General features: G+C 55.6%; 1 protein-coding gene across 12 annotated transcripts in view; it reads left to right on the forward strand.

The window, feature by feature from the left end:
* Adgrb1 (adhesion G protein-coupled receptor B1) overlaps positions 1–11,608 on the forward strand; it is a 70,356-nt gene extending 58,748 nt beyond the window's left edge. For 3 of the 12 annotated variants that reach the window (XM_040736451.1, XM_040736452.1, XM_040736454.1), the window contains exons 25-32: positions 258–356; positions 3,430–3,601; positions 5,091–5,186; positions 6,570–6,624; positions 8,797–9,497; positions 10,166–10,201; positions 10,349–10,478; positions 10,834–11,608. In XM_040736451.1, coding sequence (XP_040592385.1) covers positions 258–356; positions 3,430–3,601; positions 5,091–5,186; positions 6,570–6,624; positions 8,797–9,497; positions 10,166–10,201; positions 10,349–10,478; positions 10,834–11,096 — 1,552 coding nt within the window. In that variant the 3' untranslated portion in view covers positions 11,097–11,608. The remainder of the gene's footprint in view (positions 1–257; positions 357–3,429; positions 3,602–5,090; positions 5,187–6,569; positions 6,625–8,796; positions 9,498–10,165; positions 10,202–10,348; positions 10,479–10,833) is intronic. The other 9 variants (XM_040736460.1, XM_040736462.1, XM_040736463.1 and 6 more) reach the window with 6 other exon arrangements.
* Positions 11,609–22,350: the final 10,742 nt, after the last annotated feature.

Here is a 22,350-nt window from a genome sequence, read left to right on the forward strand (position 1 = left end):
TATGTGATAGCATGTGGCATGTGTGGGAGGAGAAGGGTGTCCAGGCCTCCCTCAGATCTTGCTGCTGTCCACACGCAGAGACTGGGGCATGCTGTCAGTCAGCAGGTGCTGGCAGCCTGCAGTCCTGCCCGTCTCACTCCCCGCCGTAGGCTTGGGTCCCTCAGATGACAGAGCCTCAGGCTGCCGTCTCTGCGCGTCGACTCGCGGTCTCGAGGGAACCTGTTTGCTTTTGTTTCAGCCTTTGATTTCACTTGCAGTCAGCTGCACGCGCCCCGCCTCGGGCGTGCCCTCACGTGTGCCGAGTGCGGAGTCTTCTCTGCTGCCGAAGCCACCTCCGACGCCACCAGTAATGCCATGTTAGTGCCTTGCTGCCACCTTGGAGCAGCCCTGTACGGGCTCTGCTCTCTCCTGAGTCACATGTTTGTTTTATGTTTTTCTTTCATTTCTTTCACTTCTGCCGTCCCCTTGGGATTTCCAGGGCAGCCCTGCCCTCTACCTGCAAGCTCGGCTCTCCCCACACGAAGCCTGCTTGCTTGCAGCGTGTGAGACTCCTGGGAGGCAAGGGGTGGGTCAGCTAAGGTCATAAGACGGGATGGATCCAAGGACAGTTGGAGAGGGCCTGCACTGCTTCCTGCTGCTCCCTGAGTCCCCGCAACCAACAGTGCTGGCCCAAAGCCTGGCCTCAGCTCCCACCTCCAGGAGACAAGCGGATAGGGCACAGTCACGGGAGTGTGTGCATATGAGTGTTTGGTGGGGGTTGGGGGCTAGGGGGCAGATAAGGAACCTGTACCCACTGCTCACACTTAGCTGGATGTGTGTGCAGTGTGTATGTGCCAGTGTGCATAGGGATGGTGCCTATGTGTGGAAGAGGGTATGCTCACGGAGTGCAAGTGTGCATAGACGTTTCCATGTGTGAGAGTAGCTGGATGTGTGGACAGTTGCCTCCTAGGCCTGGGGGTGCCCACGTGTAAGAGTGATTGGTACGAGCAGACATGGGGGAAAATGTGCAAGTGTGAACTTGCAAGCAAGTGAATGGTGAGCAGGTGTGAATATGTGTGTGTGGGTTGCACCTGTAAGCGTGTAACTGTAAGAGTGTGACTGGGCACTGTAGGTGCATGTATAACCGAGATGCGCTGTCCCCTGTGGGGATATGTGTTGTGTGTCTGTGTGAATACGAAGATACAGCCATGGGATCAAGATACCAAGAACAAGGGATGTTGATGCAGTGACTTAGCAGTGACAGCGTCACTGTGTTTTGGGTGGGTGGTTTAGCATGGAAGGCCATCTTGTCCAGGCCCCTGCTTCCTTCAGGTCACAGCAATGACAGAGACGCCAAGCACTGACCCTCTCAGGTCCCGGTGTTCGCTCTGAGCAGGAACTGGAGCCCAGAATTCTTGGTGCCTCAGGCAGATATGAGGGCTGGATTAGGCTGGGTGGTTAGAGGGTGGGCCCGTCAGAGCACCCAGCCAAGCAGAGGAGTCCAGTGCCACGCTGGGCCTGGACTGCTGTGAGCCCCCTTGGCCGCCTTTGGATCAGCAGTCTTTCTGGGTGGGGTCCAGCCTGAGCTAAGCAACTGAGTCCTGGGATCCTGAAGGTCAGGTAGCAGCTAGAGGTGGTGACACCCTGGCCTCACTGGAACTCTTCTGGTGCTCTGGGGTATCTGAGTCCTTAGGGAGCTTGTGACTCCTCTTCCTCTGCATTCCTGGGAAAGTGATTCGGAAACTGGTGGTCAGAGGAGATAGAGAAATGGTTGGGCTGATCTTGTGGGAAACCAAGGGGTTGCTGCCGATGGGGTGCTCTGTTCCTGCACCAGATGCAGGTGACATGAGGTATCAGGGGTCCCAACGCAAAGAATGTCTGCTTTGAAGGGGAGCAAGGTGTTGTGGTGTCGGTGCTGTTGTGGGAACAAGTCTGGAGCTGAGAAAGGCCCCTGATGACTGGGAGTCACTCACTAGCATCCCAGCCTGAGGCTGTTCTGTCCCAGCCTCAGGGACAGATGGGGGAAGTGGGGGGACACTTTTGGCTTCTGCGCCGTAGGGGAGGGAGGTGGAGTAGCTGGCACTGTGTGGGGGAGGCCTCACACCATCCTCAACTCCAAAAGTATGGGTGGGGTCAGCAGGGACTCAGGAGTTAGGGCTTTGTGATCCCATGAGGTTCCCTGTAGGAAGAAGGTGACAGATTGTGTAGCTGACTGGAAATAGGGGCCGTGTGAGGGACAGCGTAGGAGCCCACACTTCAGGGCATCAGCGTGAACTGACAGATCTGGGTAGGGCTGAGAACCTCAGTCCCGAGTGCCCTGGCCTCAGGTGGCTACTGATGACAGCTGCGGCTAGGGGCAGGAAGCTCCCCGGGGTCAGCATAGCGTGGCTTCATAAAGGCACAAAGGTAGGCCTGGAAGAGGCCGTGGTAAAGGGCGGCTGTCGCCAGCTGTGTGGCCTCAGACCGGGGAGGTGAGGATGGTCGTGTACTTGCAAGGCCAGACCCCACATAGGACCCCTGCCGGGCCTATACTCTGATTTGTTGGAAGTTTGGGGGATCCTCTGAACTCTCCCACAATCTCTGCTACCCAAATCCCACTGTGTTCAGTCCCCTTCTCCAATCCGCTCCCTTGGGGGAACAGTATGACCCCCCAAGAGAGGAGGAACACGTCATCCTGATGTCCACCTGACTCCTGGAAATGACGAGGGCTACAGACGGGCCACAGTGGCTCCTGGGAACCACGGTGGTGCTGAGGTTGGGGTCAAGGTGCCATTCTCAAGCACTCTCGAGTCCCACGCCCTCAAGACAGCACCATGTGGCCACCTGAGCCTGGGGGAAAGCTCGGTGGTTGACGTGCAGGCCAGGTACTGATGGAGAGGATGGAAGGCTCGGACTGCCAGGTCCCTGTGCCAGCCGGGTGCTCCAAGAAGAGACTGAGGGCTGAAGGCAGGGGTGGCTCAGGTCAGGGCCACTGGAGGGCACTGAGACGCAGGAGGGTAGCTGCAGCCCCAGAAGAGGGAGAGGGAGATCACCCTTCGTGTCTGTTCTGTCTGTCTCGGTCTCTTCTCTGACCCTCTGGCCTTGTCCGACTGTCCACTGTCTGTCCTGTCTCTCACTCGCAGTTTCTCTCTCCTCCTCTCAGTATCTCCCAAGACTTCTGTCTCCCACAGCATCCTGTATTGCAGTTGGGGCCCCGTGGCTCTGGATCCCAGGCCCAGGGCCTGGAGGATGGAGTCAGGGGCCACCTTGCTCCCTGCATCTCTCCTGTCCCTGTGCCCTTCCTGTCTGTCTCCCTTCTGTCACCTCCTGGACAGGGTCCGAGTTTTCTCCCAAAGAGCTCCTCTACTTTGCTGGGTCCCTTGCAAGCCCTGAGGCCTGGGGATGGGGGAAAGGGTGTCCTCAGAAGAGGTGGTGCGCCCATGGGGCCGCCCTGACACCCTCCATCCCCAGGGCCTCCCTGTGGAGCTCCTGCGTGGTGCTGCCGCTGCTGGCGCTGACCTGGATGTCTGCTGTGCTCGCCGTCACCGACCGCCGCTCCGCCCTCTTCCAGATCCTCTTCGCTGTCTTTGACTCACTGGAGGGCTTCGTCATCGTCATGGTGCACTGCATTCTGCGCAGAGAGGTGGGCGCCCTGGGCCTGCGACCCGCTGTGTCCCCTCGAGGTGTGCTCGTGCCCACCATGTAGTCAGGGTCCTGGGGAATGCCCCCCTTTCAAATCCTTGAGTCCTTCCCAATCCTCATTGGCCATGGGAGGTCTGGGGCTGGCAGGACAGAGCAGAAGAGCCAGTACTAGATGCCTGTGGCGTTTTCTGAAGCTTTCGGAAGGAGAGAGAGATCATGAGGGTCCTATCCGGTTATGTCCTGACGGCCACCAGCAGGAGGCAGTAACGAGACTGAGTGGTTGTCCTGACCTCAGGCAGCTGCACTGTGGACCAAAGTGCATGTCACCTCAACAGACCAGCTTCTGCTCCAGATAGTCAGGACATGGCTGGGGCCTAGAAAGAGCCTCCTAGAATGCTAAGGGATTTGAACTGCAGCAGGTACAAGAGGACAGGAACCGACTGTAGCTGCAGGAACCAGGGACCTCAGTGGTCAGAAGGGACCAGCTGGCAGGGCAGGGAGGAGGTCAGATGCCGCTGGCCCTCATGCGAGGTTCTGGAGGAGCACCCTGGGGAAGAGGGCTTCCCACAAAGCCATGTGTCACTCAGCTGTGGGAAGCCACTGAGCACCATGGCAGCCACAGAGAGAAAGTGGCTTCTGAGTCCCCGTGCCCTGGTCACCTGAGCATTGCTTCCATAATTATTGGAAGCCCCCCGCCCCAGCCCACACCAGCTGCCATGACTTGTAGCCCGCCCACAGGCAGGTGAAGTCTAGCCTCATATTGTAAAGCCACTGGTCTGCTCTGAAGTCACACTCTTGCCCTGCCCCTCCTCGGTGCTCTGACGTCTGCAGGGCCAGCCAACTGAAAGCATGCACTTCAGGAAGGTGACAGGACAAATGCCAGCAGAATAGCAGAATGTCCTAATAAGATCTGGCCCTAGAAGTGGCGTCTGCACAAAGCCTTGTGGTCAGGAAACTAAGATGTGGGCAGGATAAGCACGTGAATCCAGCTTCAGCCCTTGTGTGTGGTTCCAGCCGCGGGTCTAGGCGCCTCACGGCTGTCTCCAGGGTCTAGATTCGGGATAATGTCTGATCCCGCGTCCTTCCTCTGGCTGGTTAGCCTCTTCCTTAGGTGCCTCTTCCTGCCAAGACCTGGGCTGGCCTTGTGGCTGGCCTTGGCCTTGTCCACACAACCTGCCTTGAGGACCAGACTTATCGTCTGTAGTCAGGATGGGCTTTGGGGGTGCTGAATGGCCCTGAAGCCAGGTACCTGCCTTAAGCCAGTGTCCTTACAGTGGCCTCCAGACAGTGGAGTCTGCAGCTCCTTCCCAGCATCAGAAACTCCAAATGTTTGCATCTTGCATCTTTTCTCCTAACGCAAGGGGCACTGCCGGGCTGCAAGGACGGTTCTTGCAGAGGGTGCTGTTGCAGAGGTGCTGTTGCAGAGGGTGCTGTTGCAGAGGTGCTGCGTGGGGCTGTGGCTCTCTGCTGATGTGCTTTCCCTCCTCCAGGTCCAGGATGCGGTGAAGTGCCGTGTGGTAGACCGCCAAGAAGAGGGCAACGGTGACTCAGGGGGCTCCTTCCAGAATGGCCACGCCCAGCTCATGGTAGGACTGATTGTCTGGAGATGCAAGCTGTCCCATCAGGGACCTCTAGGTCCTTCCTGTGCCCCGAGTTCTGCTGGGCCCTGTAGCCCTATTACATGAACTCTGAACCCGGTTTGTAATTGGGGAAACTGAGGCCAAGTTGAAACCCTTGATCCAGGGTTTTGAGCTGGGTAAGGCTGTTGGTGAGTTGGGTGGGGGCTGGTGTGCGTCCTTGCCTTCTTCAAAGCTTGCCCATCCAGAGCTGTGCACAAGCCAACTGTGAGTTTACTCACACAGACTACTTCAACTATGGATCTAGGCACAGTCGCCTCTGAGCAGAGCCCTGGGCTCTGTGGCCAATTTCCTGCCCCTCCGGCATCACCCATTATGTTGTCCCAGGTGTCCAGCACCCCAGGGGTGAGGCACTGGGGAGCATTCCAGGTGGTGTCTACACAGGGCCAACCCTCTGGGCCTCAGTGCCACCATCTAGAGGGACCAAGTGTCAGCTGGACAGGTACTTTGTCATTTGGGGACACAGCTTTCCCTCCTCTTGATGTTTCTCCTGGCCCAACCTCTGACCTCCGGGGAAGACTGCCATCTTCCCAGCATCCTGGCTCCTACATTTCAGGGAAAGACCTCCAGTTTGAGATTAAAGGCCAGACTGACCCCCTTGGAGCCCTGTGGCCTCTGGATGGGTCTTCTAGACCCAAGCTCCTAAGGTGGCCCTGGGTCACCACCATGGCCTCCCCAGCTGCTGACCTAGTGGGGACCATGTCTCTGCTTTAGGGGAGGCTGGTGCTGGCCCAGGTCTGTGTCTGTCCCCTGCTGTCTGTCTTGGATGGAATGGCCTCTTCTCTGGAAGCCCTGGTGGCTGCATGGCTTTGGGGGCATGGCCAGAGAGCAGAGGCCAGCTGCTCTGTGATGCCTTGAAGGGAGAGCACGCATGGTTGATCACACGCACGCACACACGCACGCACAGGCAGACACAAACACATGCATGGAGAAATGTGCATATGCTCCTTCACATAAATGCAGAGATGTAAAGGCTGGCCCACGTGTGAATCATAAACACAACACTCCTCTCAGCATACATGTTCATGCTAACACAGTACGGTCCTCTGCCCTCACAAAGGCTCATAAACCATGAACACACAGAAACACAGCTCACACATGCATGTGAATGCTGCTCCCGTGCTTGCATAGACAGGCATACAGATGCATGGCCACACCATGTGGTCCATGGACTAGTAATGTGGGCTGGGGTTCTTGGTGACGATGTCAGTATACCTGTGACCTCTGAGGTGTGGGTGTGGCTTTGGTGGCCCCCTTCCTACCATCCTGCAGGTTGCAACCCAACCTGCTGCCAGCCCAGCCCTCATCCTGCCCTCGGTCTCTGTCTTGCAGACTGACTTTGAGAAGGATGTGGATCTAGCCTGTAGATCAGGTGAGCGTCTGACAGGTGAGAGCCATGGCGGCCAGTTGGCCCATCTGCTTCTCTCTTTACTCAACATCTGTGTGCCCTGCCTGTCCCCACCCCACACCCGCTGCCCCATGGCCCAGTCTGGGCTCCCTCCTCCCCAAGGCCTCAGGAGTTCTGTGGGTGTGAGCCCAAGAAAGCAGTCCTGGAGCCCATGCTGGGCGGGGACCATCACCGGTACCCTTTCATCTGTCTGTTTCTCCCTTTCCCCTCACGGGCAGAGCAGACAGGCTACTTCTGTGTGAGACCCAGCCCTGCCCCTGCCTCTGCCTGTACATGCCATTGTCACCTGCCTCCTACCTGCCCGCCCTCAGGCACCCATGCTCTGTGTTGTCTTTGTGTCTTCATTGCTAACCTGGGGTGGGGGGAGGTAGGTTGCCTTTTGAGAATGGGAGACCTCAGCATCAAGAGGAAGGCAAGGTGAAGGGCCTGCTCCTGGGGCCCTTGGCTAACACTGAGCTTCCTAGAAGCAAAGTCCTGTTCCCAGTGCCAGGTCACAGCACCCGAGGACCAGGGGCTAGGGCAGACGGTTTCTGGCTGTGGATGGGCTGTGTGGCCTCACTCCATCTGGGTCCCAATAGGGAATGTCAGCTGCTGCCTGGGTGGGATTCTTGGAGGAGGTAACCTTGGGATGGGGCCAAAACTTTCTTCCTTGGTCTTCAGTGATCCAGTGCCACAGCCTAACCAAGAGATGGCTGTGGCACTGGGGGGTGGGTGCCGGCCCACCCCGGTGGTGTGCTCTGGGCTCCCTTTGCCCAACTGTGCCTGAGCTCAGGTGCTGTGCCCAAAGGTAGCTGAGGGCTCATGATAGGTGTCTGTGGACAGGTGTCCATGGTGGGACAGTGTCCCTGCTGAGAGAGGCAGGGATGGGCTGTGTGCAGGCCAAGGAAGCCCTGAGATGATGTTGAGATGCCCTTGGAGATGGGCATACAGATGGACAGGAACGATGGCTAGTCCTCCGCTGGGGTGTGGGGGAAGGGCTGAGGAGGGCAATGCTGGGTGTCTTAGTTACTGTTCAGTTGCTGTGAAGAGACGCCGTGGCCAAGACAGCTCTTATGAGAGAAAGCTATTGGGCGCTTGTTTGCAGTTCCAGGGATTTAGTCCATTATCATCACGGTGGGCACCATGGTGACATTCAAGCAGACACTGTCGAAGTAGCCAAGAGCTATGTAACAGTCCCCAGGCAGAGATGGGCATGGGATGGGCTTTTGAAACCTTAAAGCCCACCCCCAGTGACACACGCTTCCTCCAACAAGGCCACACCCCCTAATCCTATTCAAATAGTCCCACTCCCTGATGACTAAGCCTTGGGGGTGGATGGGAGCGGGGTCATTCTTACTCAAACTGCCATACTGGCTGATAGTCTGAAATAGCCAAAGGTTGCCATTGACGGTGAGCTGGGGGTGAGGGACCTTTGGCCTGGGAAACTAGGTTACTGTTCCTGAGCATAGCTGATGAGGTCGCAAGAGCTCCTAGTGGGCCCCAAGGCTGGGCTGGGTGGGACCAGAACAGGCAGTATGCAGACCCGGACCAGGTTTCCTAAGAAGGGGGTGTGGCTTTGCTCTGGAGAGCGTTCTCGGGAGGAGCTAGTCTGGCGCTCTACTGGCCAGTGGGGTAAGTTGATGGTCCAGTGACAGATGGGATGCATGGTGAGCTGGAGCCCAGGCCAGATACTGGACGGCTTGGGATAGCGAACCCAAGAAAGGAGAATGGGTGAGAACTTTATCAAGGCAGAGGGGCAAGCCAGGCAGGAGAGCCCTTCCACGGGGTTGAGCTTATGTGCCGGGTCTCAGTGTCCCTGGGGCTGATGCACCTGTGCCAAGCACAGCCTCCCTGCAGGAGCGCTGGAGGGGAGCTGGGATCTCACCAGAAGAAACTGTTCTGCCCACCTAGAGGCGCCTTGTTCCTGTGCCTTCCAGCAGAGGGCGCCCTCACTTGCCTTTCAGAATTGCCATGATAGGCTGACAGTCTTTGGTTGTCCTGGGAGGCAGGCAGAGACCCAAGTGGGCCAGCCTCCTTGGAAAAGGCAAAGGAACTTTAGTTGTCCAAGTACCAGCGTGGGCCTGGGGTGGGTGGAGACCAGGCTGCTGTAGACCGGCCTCACTGTTCTGACCCCTCTTCCTATATGTTGTCCTTTCCCATGCTCCCCATCAGTACTGAACAAAGACATCGCAGCCTGCCGCACAGCCACCATCACAGGCACCTTCAAGCGACCGTCACTGCCTGAAGAGGAGAAGCTCAAGCTGGCCAAGGGCCCGCCCCCCACCTTCAACAGCCTGCCAGCTAATGTGTCCAAGCTGCACCTGCACGGTTCACCCCGATACCCCGGGGGGCCGCTGCCCGACTTCCCCAACCACTCCCTCACCCTCAAAAAGGACAAGGCTCCCAAGTCCTCCTTTATCGGGGATGGGGACATCTTCAAGAAACTGGACTCAGAGCTGAGCCGGGCCCAGGAGAAGGCTCTGGACACGAGCTACGTGATCCTGCCCACGGCCACGGCCACACTTCGGCCCAAACCCAAGGAGGAACCCAAGTACAGCATCAACATTGACCAGATGCCCCAGACACGCCTCATCCACCTTAGCGTGGCGCCCGACGCCAGCCTTCCTACCCGTAGCCCACCTGCCCGCGAGCCCCCAGGAGGGGCGCCCCCTGAGGTGCCCCCCGCCCAGCCCCCACCACCTCCACCTCCACCACCCCCTCCACCCCAGCAGCCCCTACCCCCACCACCCACCATGGAGCCTGCACCCCCCAGCCTGGGGGACACAGGGGAGCCTGCGGCCCACCCAGGACCCAGTTCAAGTGCTGGGGCCAAGAATGAGAACGTGGCCACCCTGTCAGTGAGCTCCCTGGAGGTGAGGGTAGTTCAGAGTCTGCAGAGCAGAGATGAGTGGACCCCCAGACAAGGGCTTGTACTACCATGTCGTATAGGCTCAGGGCATGTCAGAAGTGGGTAGGGCCGGCCCAGGGACAACATCTGTATGCACTCAAGCCCGTTTCACTCAAGCAACAGTGTCTGTGGTCAGCCTGGTGCTTGTATTGCTCCTGAGTCTTCATCAGGCTTTAGGACATGGGACTGAGGTCAGGGTGGGACCCTTCAGGAGCCCTTGCCCTACTCAAGGATATGACACTGTCTAGCACCCTGAGTTCACTGTTAGGGTTCCAGCTGTGTGGCCCCTAGATCAGATCTCCTTGACCTGTGTGGCCTGGCTGAGCTGGACACTTCAGAGGGAGGACAGGAGCAAATAGGCCTCTCTTGGGGTAACCTTGGAGTAAGGGCTCTGAGACACCACCCACATTTCATCATTGTCAGGAGTTTCCCTTTGGTCTTAGCACACTCTCTGGACCCAGAGCTGGGCCTGTATCCCTAGGGAACAGGCAACCTGGGTACCTGATACACTCTTAGCACGTGCCCTGAAGGCAGGCTGGTGTCTCCCCAGCTGTTGGGCAGGAGGGCCTGCATGTGTGGTCTGGGCAGTTTTAGGGAACACATTGCCCATGCACATAACCCTCTCTCCTGCAGCGAAGGAAATCACGGTATGCAGAGCTGGACTTTGAGGTAAGTGCGGGTGCCTCTCTCTGGACAGACAGGCTGGCTCCGAGAGCCTTTCCAGCAAGTGGGAGTTGGGGAAGGGCTGGGAGCCGGAGTCCAGGGGCCAACAGCAGATGGGCAAAGGGGTGGCTGTGGCTGCCCATCCTGGCTCAGGACTCGTGGCCCCAACCCACAGAAGATCATGCACACGCGGAAGCGACACCAGGACATGTTCCAGGACCTGAACCGGAAGCTGCAGCACGCTGCCGAGAAGGAGAAGGAAGTGCCAGGCGTAGACAGCAAGGTCAGGAGGGTGGGCTCTGCTCCAGCCACTGCCGGCGCGCCCACTCCCTTCACACCCCACTCGCTAGATTCTTGGCTGGCCTTTCCCGGTGCTGGCTTTCCCCCTTGGCTGGGCAAAGGGCTAGGCAGGAGGAGCCTGAGCGTGGCCCTTCTGGCAAGTTCCACGCTATCGGTTCTCACGGCACCGACCCTGACCCCATCATGAGAGCTGCAGCTACTGCCAAGACCGGGACTGTGGGATGCACGAGTTGCTGCTCTTGGGACTCCCTCCCTAAGAGCCCTCCTCTCTTCTCTTTCTCTCCCGTGGAATGGCTCCCATTCGCCCCTGTCCCGCCTACACCGCTGGCATCGAGTAGCCAGAGAAACAGCAGACTCCCAACAAGAGGGCGTGGGAGAGCCTCCGCAAGCCCCACGGGACGCCCGCCTGGGTGAAGAAGGAGCTGGAGCCCCTGCCCCCTTCTCCACTGGAGCTGCGGAGTGCCGAGTGGGAGAAGGCGGGGGCCACTATCCCACTGGTTGGCCAGGACATCATCGATCTCCAGACCGAGGTCTGAGCGGGCCGGCGGTGGCCCCACACCGGGCCATCAGGTGGGAAGCTGCTCTGCCCGCTCCACCATAGGACGGGCACAGATGCGCTCGCAGTGGCGGACCGGGTCCAGCCCCGGCCTCAGGGCGCCCAGAGGCGGCCAGGCAGAGGGCCCGTGGTGCTGGGACCAGAGCCAGACACAGGACAGGAGGTGGCGTGGCCCGCGGGCACAGGGCTCCAGAGGCCGGATGGTGCCTCAGACTCTGCCCTCCTTGGGCAAGCCCGGGCAGGCGGGCGGGCGGCTGTGGACATGGACAGGCCTGGTGTGGCCAGCATCCCCAGGATGCCCACCTCAGCCACCGCTGCAGAAGACTGCCTGTGGCCCGCCAACCTGGCTCCGTTTTTTAGATACCCCTACCCCTTGGGAAGCAGCCAGACCCCCCCCACTCCCTTCCAGGACCCTGGGCCTCTCAGACCCCGGCAGAGAGCATGGTCCTGACCCAGAGACCCAGGGGCAGGGCTGAGGCCACTCTGGAAAGAAGCAGGGTGGGGAATCTATTTTTTCTCTCCTTTTCTTTTCTTCAATAAAAAGAATTAAAAACCCAGCGCTTTGTTGTCTGTCCTCTGGCAGCTGGGCTGGCTGCTCCTGCCCGGCATGCCTGCCCGCTACGTGGTCCTCGGAGTCTGGACTTACCTCAGTTCCCTACCTCAGGAGCATTGGACTCCTTGGCCCCTGAGTCACCTGGGAAGGACAGAGCTAACAACCGGAAATTGTGAAAGGAAGCAAAATGTGTGTAGCTGGAGTCTAGGGTTCTCCCTCTTACCTGCAGCCTCCCTGGGCCCATCTTGGATGGGCTTGCACCACTGTTCTGTACAGCCCAGTACTGACTCCCATTTTCTCCAGGGCACGGTGATCCTATCCATCCACAGGGTGAATGTGGGAGGGGAAATATGAGCATAGTCAGATCACCAGAGCCGCCTTCCCTGATGCCTTCCCAGCTTTAGCACTCCTGCATTTCCCAGAGTTTCCAGCAGGTGGCAGCCTAAGACACTCCCGGAGTCTGGCTGGGAAGCCAGGAGGCTCCTCCTTTCCCCAACCCTGGGATGTCACAAACCTGAACCTCTTCAGACAGAACTCTTCAGGCCTCTCCTTCAGACTGCAGCTTGAGCTGGAACCCAGATACAGACCATTGGCCCTGAGGGGAGCCCCCAGCACCCCAAAATGCCAAGAGCTGGAAAAGGAGTACAACCCTCACCTGAATGTTCTCCCTTCATTCCTGTGAGTCTCACTGTGGGCATGTCTTTGGCACACACCCTACAACACCAGCCTTTTTAGCAGGCAGAGACAGGACAGGGATGGGCGCTGTTGGTACAGTGACCACAGTGAGCTCGGGTAGTTGTGACGGCTATGCACACTCTTGTGTGCAAAACAGGGGCGAGTGAATGACAAGTCCTCAGACGCCCAGACAAGGCATGTGCAGCCTGGCACGGACCCTAGCGGCAGACCACAAACAAAAGAGAACAACAGCAACAACGAAACACTAATGATAGATCCAGCCTTGACCATGTGGGTGGTAACGTGAACTGTGTGCACCTGTGCACATGTTCTGCAGGGGAAGCCTGCTGAGCCTTTTCACAGCACCCCCTGCTGGTTACGTGGAGTATCACTATCGCACTACACTGCACCACTGGCCGTCTTCCAGACCTGGAGGCTTCCTGAGTGGAGTGGCCATGGTCTCCTCCCTGCCCCTGACTCTTAAGAATAAAAGAATCTTGGAGGGCCTGTGGGTACAGGTAGAGAGGGCCCTGGGGTCCCAGTGCCCTGCCCATGCTGGAAGCGTGTTCATATGAGCCAAGCCTGGGTCCGGAGGGCTGAGCTCGGCCCTGACTTAGCACCGTCCTCATGGGGCGACCAAGCCTGGGCAGCTCCCTCACTGCACCGCCCAGCACCAGCACCAACAAAACACAAGGCAACAAGGAGGACCCCAGCCCTTCACACTGTCTGCACGAAGGGAGAGACTCAGAACTGTGGAGACTGCCCGAGTCAAGGCTCTGAAGTGCCAGCGTGTGTCCAGAGGCAGCTCTCTCCTCCTCTGCAGGCACTCCCCCTAGAGGGCTATTTGTGCTAAGAGATGCCCAGGACTCATGGCTGCCCAGGATCCTACCGCCTCCTCCTGGAATGACTCATCACAGAAATTGCTGCCTACTTCCGGCCTTGGCATAGGAAGCTGGCCAGCAAAGGCTCTACTCCATCGGTACCCTGGGTTCTGCTCTGGCAGGCCCCACTCCAACAGGCTCTATGTACATTCCAGAGGGAGTCCTGACTGCGAGCCGCCTTGGCCCAGAGCTCTTGCGGGGATGGGGCCCTTCCTATACACCTCTTTCGGGTCCCTTTGCTCAGCTCTTTGGAGTGCTGTGCTCCTGACACCTGGGAACAAGACTCAGGGATTAGAGGACGCTGCTGGCACCCGCAGGTCAGGAAAGGCCGTGCCTAGACGGGGCTCTCGCGGCGCCAGCGGCTCCCCCAATGGTTGTCTTTCTCGAGGGCACTGACACCATCCTCAGCTGCTGCTACCACGACGAGGCGCTCCCTTCCTGGGGAACCCAAGCTGGCTGGGCCTCTAGGGACAGCTTTCTGGGTCCTTCTTGCATGAGTTGGCTGATTTAGCCTCTCAGTACCTGTGCCACCCATTTTAAGCAACCTGTCACCAGTGAGCCCGAACAGTTACTTGGCTCTTTGGATGACCCATCAGCTGCCTTATAACCTCATGGGCATCCAGGAAGCTACCCTCCACGTGCCGTCGTTAGTACGACCCTCCCTTAGGGGAAGATGGTGGTCACCATGATGGCTGGAACCCTGGCAGCAAAAGTAATGGTGAAGGCTTAGTTTGTAGACACAGAACTGGGGTTTTCACTGGTGATGAGGGTGGCGATGGTGATGATAATGGAGAGGATGGTGGTGATGGAGATGGAGATGATGAGGGTGATTATGGTAGGGACGCTAAGGTTGGCAGTAACGGCAGCGGTGATGCCATGCTGATGCCATGAGGGAAGCGACGATGATGGCGGCGAGGTGATAGTTGTGGGAGTGGCGAGGATGGTGACGGTATTGATGCGGATAGTGCCGGAACGATGGTGGTGAGGCGGTGATACTGGAGTTGATAGCTGGTGACGTTTCACAGCAATAGTGAAACGCCAGCAGGCGGTCACGTGGTTTCCTGATGATGCTAGTGAGACAAGGACAGTGGTGATGCTGGTGGTGGTCAGGGTGGCGCTCAGGGTTGTGGCTGGGACATTCAGTGCCCTGGTGGTGCTGGAGACTCCGTTACTGTGATCTCTGTGGGTGACAGCTGTGCTGATGGGAGCAGCACCTGAGACCTCGCAGTTCACCGTTCCTGGCTCCTACAGACCGGAGGACGCGAAGGCGGGGTGTGTGAGGGGGCACACTGAGGACAGCAAGTCTCTGCGTCAGCTGGGGGTGCAGCCAGTGGGAGAAGCTGCCAGCAGGTACTGCGCTCTTATCAACGCCCACATCCCTCCAGTCCAGAGGAGGCCCCTCCTTACCTGGTTCCGGCAGCTCATCCCCAGCGAAAGCAAACACTGCAGAAGGGGCCTGGGAGGTGCTCCAGCCCCTTCCCATGATGCCTTGCCCCTGCAATGACCTCATTTCCACTCTCTGGGCCCAATTTGGCGAAGAGACTAGGCATCTAACCTGCTCGCTTTGTGTCTCATCACATGCGCTCCTGCCGCCCTGGAAAACCCTATCCTTCGGTGTTTTGTGTCCCCCTTCTCCTCCCCAGGCCCTGCTTCCCAAGGGCTGACCGCAGATGAGAGTAAATGTACATCACAAGATGGCAGTGGCTCTAGGACTTGTTCCAGAGTCTTCCGTTAGATAGAATTTCCCTACTTTATCCTGCCCTCACTCCCTGTTACAGCCTTGGGAAGTGTGGGCTGTGTTGGAAGGTGAGGCCTGAAGAGACACCAGCTCCTCATGGATCCCCAAATGCCCAGTAACTGTCACTCCCACCCAGACTCAACCACACCTTGGGCTTCCTCGTGGTCAGAGGTGGCCAACAGTCCTGGTAGGGAGATGTGAAGTCCTGTGGTCTTGGTTTGCTCTGCCCTCAGATCCTTGCTAGTGCCTTGATCCTAAGGAACCAATACCTTGAGGAGGACTCTAGGACCCTGGAGGCATCCCAGACCTAGCCCCAGAGCACCTGCCTGTCAAGGGTTCCAGCTGCATCTGTGTAGGGCAACCGTGCCAAGAGTGGACTCTGCTTCCTCACTGGGAAAGGAGGTCAAGACTGCTCTTCACAGTGCCTCACATGTCCTCTCTGGGCCTAAGGTTCCCTCCTGGGGCCATTAGTCCCTAGGGACTCTCAGGGTTCCAGATTTTTAACTCAAAGCTTCTTGAGTAGTCGAGAAGCTTCGGGCTCCCCTTTGTCAATCCCTAAAAATAACCAAGCAGGAGGAACTCTGAGCAGCTAACAAATGTGCCAGCCAGCACCCCACGCAGCGGAAGCACCTCCAAATAAGGCCTAGGCAAAGAGGAAGACAGCACCCAAGTTCATCACCACTGACGTGGATTCCAGAGCCTTCCCTCCCTGCACATCAGAGTCTCCCCAGAGCCAGGGTGACTCAGGAGCCTGGGAGTCTTGCTTGTTCAGGGTGCCCAGAGCTTACTAGACAATTCCTTACAGCAGTCTGCTCTTGGGTCCTGGAACCTCTATGGTCAATTTGGGAACCTTAGAAGCTGCTGGTTGGGGTTGTGAACGTAGAGGTATGGAATCTTAGCACAATCAATCACCCCTTCCCAATCTCAGTGGACATGTGTGTACCCACTCAAGTACGGGGACCCAGGCGCTTCCCCTCCCCACTCCCTTGGCCTCACTGGGAAACAGACCAGATGGGTATAAGGAGGCCAACATAGGATGGCACAGTGACACACAGCTGTCCTCAAGCAGAGGAGGTGTTGCTGGGCTCCCTATGGCTTCCTGGGAACGCCATATGGATCTCACTCAAGGATGGGGGAGGCTGGAGGCAGCAGCCCCATTAACATCTTCCCGTCCTCTCTCCCTGCGATTCCCGGCAGGAGTGTGGAGCTATAAGCCAGGGCTTCTGGGTTCTGACTGACCTCTGTGGTTGAGCCTCACGGAGTTCACAGTGAACATGGGGCTGAGGCCACCCCCGATTGGCTAGCACTAGCATGTACCCCCGCCTGTCCTCCATATCTGTTGGTGCAACCCAGGCCCTGCTGAGGTTCAAGGATTCTCTCAGCTGCTCCTCTGCTAGGCCCTCTATAGGACAAACTCAACCCGCAATGGACAAAGTCCAGAACGGGAGAAAGGGAGGATGGTTGTGGGCTTGGCTGAGTAAGGATGGGCAAATCAACCAAAAGGACATAAGCTTCCTTCATAGACCAGGCTTTTTCCAGGCCCAGACTTTGCTAAGACCTCCCTCTGGGTGGCCTGACATAGCCTGGCCCCACTCCTGGTCTCTCCAAACTCATCATATGCCTTATATCAGTCTGTGTCTACTCAGGGCTTAGACCGTGAAGCAAGCGCACATGAAGATGTTTTCAGAGGAGGTTCTTGGCGGCAGAGTGGTTGAGAGGGACCCTGGAGCACAGGACACACAGGTACATCCTAGTAGTGGTTCCCAGTGGAGACTCTCCAGAAGGGTTAACAAGAGCTGGGTCTTCCATGTCTGTCCACTTGTGTTGAACACAATGGAGGGATGGTGAGACCAGAACACTGTAACAGCTTCCAGCATGCTGAGGGGCAGGGCCCCGGCTGCTGTTCCCCTTTGTAGAAGTGAGCTGCTACTCACGCCCCCACCCCACCCCGCACCACAGCAGGTCTCCAGTGCATATGCCATAGAGCCGTGTCCAGACTGCCACCAAGCAAGAGCTAAGACTGAGTGTTGACTGGGCTTTTCATGGGCTGGCAAATACGAAATGTGTCTGTGTCCAGGCGGCTCAACACAGGGTCAGGTGGGAGAGCTTAACCTCCCTCTCAAAGCTACACACATCCCAGCACCCAGGCCCCCTCACTTCCTGCTTCCATTGGGTTCAGCCCCTTCCCCACCACCCATCCCAGAGTCCCCACTGGGCCCTTCACCCAAGGCTGTCGCCACCCCACACCCCTCCATTCCCCCCTTAACTAAATCCTTCTCAGCAATTAATTACAGCTCTGTACAGGCTTGGGGGATTTTTAGTTCATTGGATTCCTTCGAGAATCTACCTCGGACACATTGTCTTGCAGTGCCCATAACAACCTCTGACTACTTTCAGAACTGCTGACACGTCGGGTCCGCCTTACCCAGGAACTGGGTTTTCTCTCAGTCACCTTGCTTGGGAAGCCGCCCTGGGCCCCTGCTCCTGCTTGTCTCTTCCTTCTTTGCCTGAGTGCAGCAGTGAGTACCAGCCACCAGCTCGTTGGGTTCCTCCCACGTTAATTGTTAGCCTTTCTTAGTGTCTAATGCAAGCATTTGTAGGCCGTCAGCTTCCCTCAACATGTCACTTGGATTCCGTCCTACAGGTTCCGTATGCATTATTTTTATCATTCAGTTGTAATTATTTTTCTAATTTTATCAGGAGCACTTCCTCGGGCAGACAAGTTAGTTTATACATGTTTTAAGAGTTCTAAGCTCTAGGATTTTGAAAAACAAATCTAGCAATTTATGATTTTTTTCTGATGGGGTCTTTCTTCTTAGGTAGCTCAGGCTAGTCTGGAATTCTCGGTCACCCCGTCTCCCCTTCTCAAGAGCTAGGACCAGAGGCGTCCACCCCTGCTTGTGATTCCTAATTGAACTATCATACTGTAGAACGCAGCCTGTGTGATACGTGTTCTGTTGCATAAGATGTGAGCAGTCTCATAAATATTCCAAACAAGTTTCCCCAGTCCAGAGCCGAGACACATATGTCCATTAAGTCCAGATGGTCAGTTTTGTGGCCCAAATCTTTACTTCCGAGGTCTTAGAAAATCTACTTCTTGTCTTTGCTTTTTGGCACACACACATTCGGCTCCTGGAACTTTCTCAGGGGTGATGAGTGTCTTTGGAAAGCTAATGAGATGAGTGTTAGCTGGGAGCCCTCCACAGCTTGAGAAAAGGGCTGGTCACACAGGAAAGTAGGAGGCAAGAGGAGGGGGTGGAGGCTGCCAGTCTCCTGAAATACCCAGGGAAGGAAAAGGGACTGGACTAAAGATGAAGGTTAAATTGGCCACCAGTTCTCAGAGTTCTGTAGGCTGCAGTCCAAGCTCAAAGTGTGGGTGGGGCTGGTTTCTCTTGAGCCCCTCTCCTCGGCTTGTGGCTATCTTCTTCCCGTGTCTTTGTGACCTTCCCTCTGCCTGGTCTGTGGTTGTTAACCATGAAACCCCCAAAGGACAGAGTTCTGGAATCTTCCAAGTGGCCAACCGTGGAGTCCTCTGAGCCCGAGATAGTGCAGAAGTCCAAGAAGACAGCATCTTAGGGGATGGAGCCCTCAGCCCAGGTGTGGGATGGAACTGAAATGAAGGGTACCCAGCCATTGAGGAAACAGCCTCTGCTCCTCTGGTGGCAGCCCGGAGACTCTTTACTGCTGTTTTTCTCATAACCTTTCGGGATTTTGAATCTGCTCAACCATTCAGCGACAGCAAGAGACATATGGAAAATTCCCACTGTCGTAGTGGAAAATTCCCTGCTGTCCTGTCAAATGCTGCTTTGTGTGTTTTGAAGAATTCACGATGAAGACAACTGTGTCTTTCTGGAGACCGAGGTTCTGGGTCATTCTGAAGCAGTGGTCTCTCTGGCAGGGTTGGTGCTTTCAGCCTCAAGCCTACCCTTTCTGAGGCTAACGTGAAACCTCTCTGCCCCTTGTTGTTATTTCCAGGGCATTATTCAGGACAGCACACAACTGCACTTAGAATTCAGTCGCACGGCTTTGAAAATCTTTTCCTACATTCGCTGGACTTGCTGACATCTTTTGGCTGCCTCCTCCACCCCAGCTCTCTAGGTCCTCCCGCATTTTATGGCCACTTTAAGAAGTCTCTCTTCTTGATTTTCTGCAATAGTTGCATCTTGTGCACCTTATTTAGGATGCACTCCAATCTTGTACCGGTATGGGGAAACACAGGCTCTTTCTGTTCCCTCTTGGCTATTCTGCATCCTATTGGCTAGAAGTTCTAAGATGTGTCAAGTAGGTGCACACACCACTTCCGATAACACAACAGTCTCAGAAGTTTGCTCTGGTCCCTGTCCTCACCTGGGGACTCTGCTATGTAAGTCCTGCACTTGATAACTTGCAAGTAGGATGCTATTGTCTTGTTTTTGTTTTGCAGTGTTAGGTGCTACCTATGTGTGGGCTTCATCTGGGTGTACTGGCCGAGGTCCCAGGTGGACTCTCTGTCTCTGTCTCTCTCTCTCTCTCTGTCTCTGTCTCTCTCTCCCCATCTCACCTCTCCCTCTTTCCACTCTTTATTCCTTCCTCTCTCCCCTCCCTCCCTGAGTCTCTCTCTCTGCTGTTAATAACCGAGTTAACTACATCTACGCAAAGGCCCTCCTGCCACTAGCCATTGAGAAGCTCTGGGCTTTATTTGCTTCCCCGTAACCCTGCCCAAGCCTGTAAGGAACAGCTCCAGTTTAGCTGCTGTGTGGCTTCTTTGAAATTTTGTGACCATTCCAGGCATAAAAAAGAGTGCAGAGAGAGTGTGGGGAGTCTGGTGGCCCATTCCCAAGCTTCCCCTCCCACCAGCGCCTTGCGTTAACTAGAACCCAGTGATCAAAGCATAGCTCATTTCAATACTGCTCTATAACTTAATCCACATCTTAAAACTTTCCACTAAGCGCATTTTAAAAACCACCCATCTGGTTGTTACGTGTGCATCCGATCTGTTGCTTTTCCTCTTCCCTTTCTCAATATGTGTTATTTTAGTGAAAAAAATATATAGCCAAGCACAAAGCTCAAATTACTCAACAGCTTTCTTGGCACATGGCGATAAATGTGGCCATAGGTTCTTGGATTTCACCATTTCATTCAAGTTTAGCAAAGCACCATTTACATATGCACAGTAAAGTGTACATTTAAAGTCTTCAATGAGCTTTGAAGCTCATCTGCTCCATCGCTCTGTGAGTTGGGCTTTGGTCATGTAGCAGTGGGCAGGACATAGAATAGTGTCCCAGACCTCCAACCCTGTTTGTCAAGCCCTCTCCCGATGGCCAGGCCTGGTTATTCCTAATTCTTCAACACTGTTATTGAAACCGGGACCTCACACACTGTAGGTGAACATCCTACCACTGAGCCATACCCCACTTGCTCTCTCAGCCCTGAGCCACGGTCTCAGAAAGCTGCCCCGGCTGCTGGCCTGCAACAAGCGGTCTTCTGGCTTCAGCCTTCTAGTCTCTGGACTTGTGCCGTTGGCAGCCTTTTCAGGCAGGTATGTGCGGTGTATGTCCACATGTGCATGTGGGTGCACACACTCGTGTGTGTGTGTGTGTGTGTGTGTGTGTGTGTGTGTGTGTGTGTGTGTGTGTGTGTAGAAGCCAGAGGAGGACACTGAGTATTTATTATTACTGTTGTTATTTTGTTCTGCCGTTAGAGTGCTGGACTTAACCCTCTCTTGTTCTTGTCCACTGCACCCTCTCCCCTACTCTAGGCTGGCATTTCTTCTCTTAGGAATCTGCACGTAAGGTTCCTGGCATGGATTAGCAAACAATGGCGCATTGTTTGTACAATCACAGATAATCCATTCTCCTGAGAGAGGCGTCTTGATTGCTTTCAGGTTGGGCAAATTATGAGTGAAGCTGTTGTAAATTTCCAGCGCCTTCGGGAAAGTGCCTTGGCCTGCAGGGTCTGGTCCAGAAGGTCCAGGTTCTACTTTGTCTGTCTTCCTCAGGGGCCGTTCTGCCTGCCTTCCCTCATCAGCATTTTCTGGTGCCATGCTCTGCCTTGACTTCAGTGGTTTCCAGCCATCTTACTACACACGTGGTGCCCATTGCTGTCTTAACTTAGTGTTTCCTCCACTGCTTCCCAGCCTGGGGCCAACGTCTTCATTCCAAATGCAACGTCTTTTATAGAGCAGAATGTTCTGTGAAGAGCTTTAACTTTTGGGGAGGGCTGGAATTTTGTGTGTGTGTGTGTGTGTGTGTGTTGACCTAGGGACTCATTGCTAAATTCAAGGTCATTCTGTCCTTTTTCCTATTATCTTCTGGGAGTTTTTAGTTTTGAACACTCTAATGTCCTTTCCAGTGGTTTTGGTTTTGAAACAGCATCTAATTCTTTAGTCTAGGTTGGCCTGGAACACAGCACGTAACCCAGGCTGACCTCACATCACCCTCCTCCCAGCTCAGATGCTTTAGTGCTAGGATTACAGGTATTAGCCCTGACCTCTACACAGCTAGTCTGATAACTTGTTTTAAATTTGAAAAATGACGTTTTTTAGTTTATGCATGTGGATGTTTTGTTTGCACATATGTCTGTGTATCGAGGGTGCAGAGCTTGCAGAATTCAGAATATGGCACTGGATTCCCTAGAAGTAAAGGTAAAGGTTTGCGAGCCACCGTGTGGGTGTTTGGTGATTTTCGTGTGGAGGAGGAAGATGAGCGCTTCCGGGCCACACTATGCTGCCTCTGCCCGTTTGTCTAAGCTCAGGTGACTACAGGTGAGGCTCCCCTGGGCTTTCCAGTTGGCTCTACCTATCAGTTTGCGATCAACTCTGCTGCCTTAGGCAGGTTTCTGTCCTGTCTCTTTGCTCTTCTGTTTCCTCTCTGCCTTGTCTTTCCATTGGATTCTTTTCTCTGTCCTGTCTGATTGTTTTCTCTCTTCTCTGTCCTGTTTCTCTGTTTGGTTCTTGTTTTCTGTCTTGTTTTTCTGCTTGATTCTTCTGTCTGTCCTCTGTCCCTCTGCCCCCTGGTTCTTCTGTCTGTCCCTCTGTCCCCTGGTTCTTCTATCTGTCCCTCTGTCCCCTGGTTCTTCTGTCTGTCCCTCTGTCCCCTGGTTCTTCTGTCTGTCCTTCTGTCCCCTGGTTCTTCTGTCTGTCCCTCTGTCCCCTGGTTCTTCTGTCTGTCCTCCGCCCCCTGGTTCCTGTCTGCTGTTTTGCTGCGTTCTCCTCAGTTTCTGTTCACTGCATTACTCCTCAGAGCACGGCAGCAATGGTGGCTCCAAGTCATTGAAAATTCACCCTCAGGACCGTCTTGTCCGGTGTCTGTCCCGTGTTCTTCCCCTGCAGTCAAAAAGCCTGGGCTCTATATAGGCCATTTAATTTTGGGTTGCAAAACTGGCTTTCCAAATGGGGGCTTGAGATTCTTGGTTCTACGGGGCGTCTGTGCAACTGGCTGTCTCCAAGGTCAGGTGCCAAGGGAACAGAGAAAA

Source organism: Mesocricetus auratus, unplaced genomic scaffold (assembly GCF_017639785.1).
Source record: "Mesocricetus auratus isolate SY011 unplaced genomic scaffold, BCM_Maur_2.0 Super-Scaffold_100055, whole genome shotgun sequence".
Lineage (NCBI taxonomy): Eukaryota > Metazoa > Chordata > Mammalia > Rodentia > Cricetidae > Mesocricetus > Mesocricetus auratus.